Source organism: Alligator sinensis, unplaced genomic scaffold (assembly GCF_000455745.1).
Source record: "Alligator sinensis unplaced genomic scaffold, ASM45574v1 scaffold861_1, whole genome shotgun sequence".
Taxonomy (NCBI): Eukaryota; Metazoa; Chordata; order Crocodylia; family Alligatoridae; genus Alligator; species Alligator sinensis.
Window position 1 is genome coordinate 676,166 of NW_005842153.1, and position 6,726 is coordinate 682,891.

The following is a 6,726-nucleotide window of genomic DNA, read 5'->3' on the forward strand; positions in this document are numbered from 1 at the left end:
CCTCTTATAGGGCTCAATGGGTTCTTACTTCTAATCTGTGCTTCCGTGTTTAGTCAAGAGTAATATCAGTCCTTTAGTTAGTTTTTCCAAATGTAGTAATCAACAAACAAAACCACTAACTTAGGGTGGGGAGCGGGTCCTCTCCATCCTGTCCCCTCTTCCTTGAGGCTTTCTTTTCCTGGCATACCCCTGCTGTCCAGTCTACAATGTCTTTTGGGTCTTTTCTCTATAATCACCGTTACAATAAACAAAAAATAAAAGGCAAAACTTTTCTAATTTACAGTCTCTCAGTTGTCTTGGTTCCCCTTCAGGATTTCACTACGCACTCCAGTTGATCATAGTTTGAGCCCCCACTCCGCCCCTGTTGGCAGTCAGGCTGCATTTGCTCCCAAGTCTCACACCAGAATCAAATCCCTTACTTAGTCCGGGGCTTTGCTCCTTACTCACAGTCCTGGTTTAAGGGCCTCTCCCTCACTATCTCTCTTTTTCAGGTCCGGGCTGTCTTCATCTCCTTGGCATCATGAGTGATGCCAGCACAGCCACCCTGACTCCATGTTGCTGTCTCCAAATTACCTCTCCAGCATCTGTTATGCCTGTGCCTCCACACCAGCCCAGGTAAGTTTCTATTATATTCTGACCCCTTTCCATAGATTTCATAGGCATCAGAGCTGGAAGGGAACATGTGAGATCATCGGGTCCAGCCCCCTGCTCAAGGGGCAAGAAGTCAGCTGGGGTCAGATCACCTCAGCAAGATAAACAACCAAGAATTTCTTAAAGGTATCCAGAATGGGTGCTTGCACCACTTCTGGTGGGGATCTATTCCAGAACCTGGAAACTCAGACAGTAAATAAGTAAATGAAGTTGGTCAGGCAAGACCTACCCACAACAAAACCATGTTGGCTATCTCTTAGAATGTTGCCCTCCATTAGCCTGTTGTTGATGGTTTCTTTCATGATTTTTCCAAGATCTTTCCAGGGATTGAAGTAAAGCTGATTGGCCTGTACAGGTTTCCCTTGATTTATGCTGTACATGCATTCCTGGAAAATGGCACAAATTTGCATAAAAGGGAAGCACTTTACAATCTAACAAAAAAGGGATACATTCCAAGACCTTGACTGTATTGACCCCCAGACCCATTTCTACCACGTTTACAAGACAATTTTGGTACTCACCAACGGCAGACAGTACACACAAGCACAGGGCACTGTTATAATGGGGATGGCAACTACAGCAACATGTGTCGCAGACAACGAGTGAGGAGCACAGATCCACACAGGAGACTATATTTTGGTGCGCGTCATTCCCACAATGTGCCGCATAAAGCAGCTGACTGCAGGCTTCCACCACACTGATTGCATAAAGTGAATTTACCTCACATATAATGATTTTTTGGTATAAAAGGGTCATCGCATAAGAGTGAATTTGCATATACAGAACCCGCATAAAGCGAGGGAAACCTGTAGTTCTCTGGATCTTCCTTCCTTCCTTCCTTGAAGATGGGCACCACATTGGCCCTCTTCCAAAATTCAGGTACCTCCCCCAAGCACCACGAGTTTTCATAGCCAACTCTTTTAGCACTCTTGGGTGCATTCCACCTGGGCCAGCTGATTTGTGGATGTCCAGCCTCTCAAGCTGTTTTCTCACAAGACCTTCACTAGTTATAGGCGTATGATTGCCCTTACCCTGGTAGTCCTGTGTCTTGTCAGACAGGGTGATCCCCTTGGGCTGGTGGAAAACTGACGCAAAGTAATCGTTGAAGAGATTAGCTTTTTCCTGGGTGTTGGTTTTCAGCTGCCCCATTTGGTTCAGCAATTCTCACATTGCCCTTGTTTTTTTTCTGATTTCCCACATATTTGAAGATGGACTTTTTATTGCTCTTGATTCCTGTAACCAGTTTGAGTTTGGTTTCCACCTTGGTTTTTTGGTCTGATCCCTACAGGTACGGGCCAGTGCTGTCTTCTTAGAAGAGTCCCGTCCCTGGGCTGGGGTATGAGTGAGTTCCCTTGTGTTACCTGATCTGCTGATTCTGTGGTTGTCACTTCCAGGGCTTTCACTAGTGATTGTCCACCCATCCCCCGGTGATTTTAATTTAAAGTCCTGTCAACTAGGTCAGCCATTCTGGCCAAGAAGAACTTCTTTCCCATCAGAGTGAGGTGGAGGCCGTCCCTTCCCAACAAACCACTGCCTCTCTCTCTGAAGTGTGGACTGTGATTGAAGAAGCCGAAGCCTTCACGATGGCACCAATGCTGCAGTCTTCTGTTGGCTTCTTCAATATGTCTCTCCCTTCTGTGCCTGTGACCCATAACTAGAAGGATCAAGAAGAAAACTATCCCAACCCTTTGAGACCAGCCCCCAGAGCCCTTTAGTCATTTATGACCTGGCCAGGATTGCTCTGAGCTGTGTTATTCGTGCCCACCCGCATAGATGAGTGGTTGGAGGGCCAGATTAATTTAAAAGTCCTTTCTGCCATGTCCCAGATATGGGCCCCTCAGAGGCCAGGGGGTCAGGGCAGCAGATTGCTTTTTCTGTGCCTCTCAGGAAAGAGTCACCCACCATGACCACCCTGCATCTCTTCTTAGGGGTGGCAGCTAGCTGCCTTCCCTCATCCAGAGCTGGTGTTTCTGCTGATGTCTCTGCTGGTGCTGCGAGAGGTGCATACCTGTTGCTCAGCTCCAAGGGAGGAGTGACCCTGGTACTGCGTGTCTTGGGACCCAAGATGACCGCTTTCCAAGCATCCCCCCAGGTGCAGCTCCTCGTTGATCTTCCTGTTGTCCATCTTCATGTAGTCAGGCATCCATGTTCTTCTCTCTTCATTCTTCAGGAGAAGAGCCTGAGTGTAGTAGTCATCAATCTCCTGCTCGTGGGCCTTGATGGCATGAAGTCTGCCTACCTGGGACTGGAGCTCAGTCACCTGGGACTCCAGGGACTTCATTAAGGAGCATATACCACAGGTGGGGTGACCTTCCTCCCATTCCCAGTTGCTGGCAGCCATGCCAGGCAGCCCCCACAGCCAGGGGCTACATCTGGGTGGAGGCCAGAACCATGGGTTCTGTTTGGGTGGAGGCCTCAGTGGTGCAAGGGAAGGGAGCATCAGCTGGGGCCAAGGTGAGAAGCCACGGGGTACAATGCATCACCACCCTTATATAGTAATAGACTATGCTACTACCCACAAACTGGCATAGGAACTGGCCTGTGAACTGCCTGGGGTTAATCTTTACTTCCTAGGGGTTAATATTTACTTTCAGCTGCCTGGAGTCTTTTTTCCTTTCTCCACCTGGAGCTCCAGCATCTTTTAACTTCCACGCACCCCTATGTCACACTGGTGTGCCAGCTTTAAAGGGACCATATTCAATTATTAAGTCGCGCTGTCGAAACTCTGGCACTGGCTCGTCCCTAAGGAGAGTGTAGCTGGGTCAAACTCTAACTCCCTGCTACATGGTGATTTAAGGGTTGGATTTTTTTTTTCTTTTGCACCATCTTACTCAGATATGTTTTTTATTCCTTCCTTGTAGGCGATACAAATATTATGATAATTCTTTTGATATTAGTAGTGAAATATGCCAAGTTTTTCATGATTAGCCTCACTAACCTACTCAGAAATACCAGCAATATGAATTTAGAGAGCAATTTTTACTGCCAGATTAAAATAGAAAAAGAAAAACCTTCAGCCACTGTGAGGGTGGCCTGATTTAAAACTCCCTAGCTAAAGAAATAGAAAAAAAAACCATATATGATATAAAGAAAACATGTACGACGTTTCAGAGACAGCTTTACTATTTAATCATAACTGCTTATGAGCTGCATTTTGTTTTGTAACTGCTGCCTCTTTTTCCTCTGTATCCCCCAATCAGGGAAAAAAAAGAAAAGAAAATGTGTAAGTGTGAAGACCATGATGATCTTCAGTTCTGGTTCTTATACCAAGAGTTTATGCGCTGACTAAACTGATTTAGAGGCATTGTTTTCCCAGGTCATATCTAGTTTTGACAGCTATACAAAATAAAAGGGGAAAACAATAAAACAATAATGTAAAACAGACTCTAGTTGTAGCCTTGATTTTTGTTTTGTTTCCCTTTTTTACAATGGTCTGAAAAACAATTGAATAAGTCTTCACTTGCTGCTGCCCAAACACAAAAGCCTTTTCTCTGTCTGGCATGTGGCTGAAAACTTTGACGTGATATTAAGTAAATATTAACTTGTAAAAGTCAGGGGGAGGGGAATTATGTATCTAAGGTTCTCAGGTTTTGTTTCAGTGGAAGTTGGTGACATTTGAAAGTGAACAGTGACTTCAAAAGCTGTACTTAGAGCCAGCTCTAAAGAGTGAATAAAATTGATCCTAGCAGAGCCCCTTGCCTGGCATGCTGTGCATTTTGGATTTTGTGCTAACTGATTTTAGGTCTTGGGGCTCATCAGCAGAGTGAGATTTTATTCCATTTTTAAACAAAATAAGGTGAACCAACCACGGAAATGCATCCAGGATAATGAGTGACTGTTAAACTGAGATGGATGCCTTAACTGAAACACGAGTCACACAGCCAAACCGCTGCACCTCCTTTGGAAAGAAGTGAACATAGGACACATGTTCCACCTCTGGAGAACAAGGGAAAAAGAGGGTGTCACAGCTGTTGGAGAGCTGAGCATCCTGCTCCACCCTTTCTATTCCTCCAGTACACTTATCAAGCAAAGCGGGGTGGGGGAGGATGTAGCAAATCTTTGCTACATTCTATTTTCATTTATCTTGATAAGCAAAAAATAGATCATATATTGGGCTCTATATAAATCTCTATAGATTTAAATCTCTAAAATAGACCTTATATATTACATCATTTGTTTCAGTAGGCCTCTCACAATAATAGTTTGTTCAGGGTTGGGCCCTTCCTGACCCACTCACTCCAGTTAAATCCCATAGTTTCTGGTGACTAGTTTTGTTAGTCACATTGGGCACATCTACATGAGACACTACTGTGCAGTAGCATTGCTGGGCACTAACCATGACATGACGCTACTGCACAGTAGTAATGAGCTACTGAACAGCAGCATCAGAAAAAAACCATGTGGTGATGGTACTGCACGGTACTTATATAAGCAAGTGCTAAATGACTGTGCAGTAACATCTGTGCAGTCCGCCGCTTGTGTAGATATGGCCAGCGTGGCTAAGGTTACATAAGGTTAGTCACACTGTGGGTGCATCTACATGAGATGCTACATCGCCAAGTAACAAGCTACATCACCGTAGCTTGTTGCTATGACAACATAGCATCGTCAGGCTTGAACCATGACACCAACACTACTGCACAGTAGCAACGAGCTACTGTGCAGTAGTGTGGGGAAAAACCTGTGTGGTGTTGGGACTACACCATAATGCCGGTTACTTGCTTAAACAAGTACTAAATGACTGTATAGTAACAACTGCGCAGTCTGATGCACATGTATACAAGCCCTGTGAGGCCCATCTTAAGACCATCTCAAAGAGCAAGTTCAGATTTGTGCAGTGTGATTGTATTGGCCAATAAGATAATTATAACCCTGGCTACAAACTTCTATTGACAGTTCTGAAAGTTCACTTGGCATGGGTGAAAATAGCAGTTATTTTAAGTCTGAAGACAAAAAAAGATTTATCATTGTGTTGCCAACTCTTCTGCCTTTGACTACATGGAATTACATAGTAAAGCTAAAAGACTTCGTAGCTGAGGGAAAACAATGGAATGAGACTTGCAAGACTTAAAAAAAAAAGCTTGGAGATTTTACTGTGGTGGAAGTTCAAGGAAATCCTTGCTTTAAAAAAAGGAGCTATAACCGGAAAAATTAAGATGTAGTAGCAAAGGTTGAGGTTTTCTAGCAGTTACACCTCTATCTGTGAACTCTCTTTCTGAAAGCTGCTGACAGAGCTTTGGCATATGATCATCCCCTAACTGCTGATTAACATAGCACTGTTTTATATTTAACTCAGAACAGAGCAGGAGGGGTAGGGGGTGGGGTTGCACTGCTTATAAGGGCAGTACAGTAGTAACAACACTCTTCTATGTCAGCTTCCTCTGTCTTCCTCCTCAGCTGTGCTTCTTTGCTACATTTCTTCCGCTTAAAACTATATGTTATCTTTAATTAACCGAGTGCCCGGTAGCAGAAGAAATTGGAGAGACAGACAGAAAAAAAAGATACAACTACACAATTAAAATACAGAGTCTGCTGAGTTTAGTACGCAGACTGCTAAGGTGTTTAGTAAGCCTTTTTGAGGTTAATGTATAGCTTGGTGAGCAGACAGGAATAGAGATGGAGGGAATGGATTTTGAGGGTAAGAAGTCCAAGAGGTACTGCATGAAGAAAAAGCACGTAATCATCATCTGTGCAGTGGTGGCTGCTGTAGGTTTAGCTGTAGGACTTGGCGTGGGATTGAGCAGACCTGAGCCCTGCCAATCTTCAGGAGGAACAGAAAAGCCAACAGAAAAGCCAGCAGAAAAGCCAACAGAAAAGCCAGCAGAAAAGCCAACAGAATCCCCTGCAACCTCTTCCCCAGTGCAACTGGGCCACTGCCCTCCCAAAAATGACCAGACTGGAGAATGGAGACATTTCAGGCTACCGACATACATCATACCAGAACACTACGACTTGGAACTGAAGCCAGAGATGGATGCAGATACCTATACAGGGACAGTCAACATCTCCATCAAGCTGGATGACCGTACCAAGTACATATGGCTTCACCTTCGTGACATCGAGATCACAGGAATG

At 44.6% G+C, this 6,726-nt stretch overlaps 1 protein-coding gene across 1 annotated transcript in view; it reads left to right on the forward strand.

The window, feature by feature from the left end:
- The first annotated feature begins 6,013 nt into the window (after positions 1-6,013).
- The window catches only part of ENPEP (glutamyl aminopeptidase), a 62,240-nt gene continuing 61,527 nt past the window's right edge, over positions 6,014-6,726 (forward strand). Inside the window, 1 exon segment of the mRNA XM_006025540.3 lies at positions 6,014-6,726. This exon segment is cut by the window's right edge and continues 24 nt beyond it. Within this exon segment, the coding sequence (XP_006025602.1) occupies positions 6,268-6,726 (459 nt within the window). The 5' untranslated portion in view covers positions 6,014-6,267.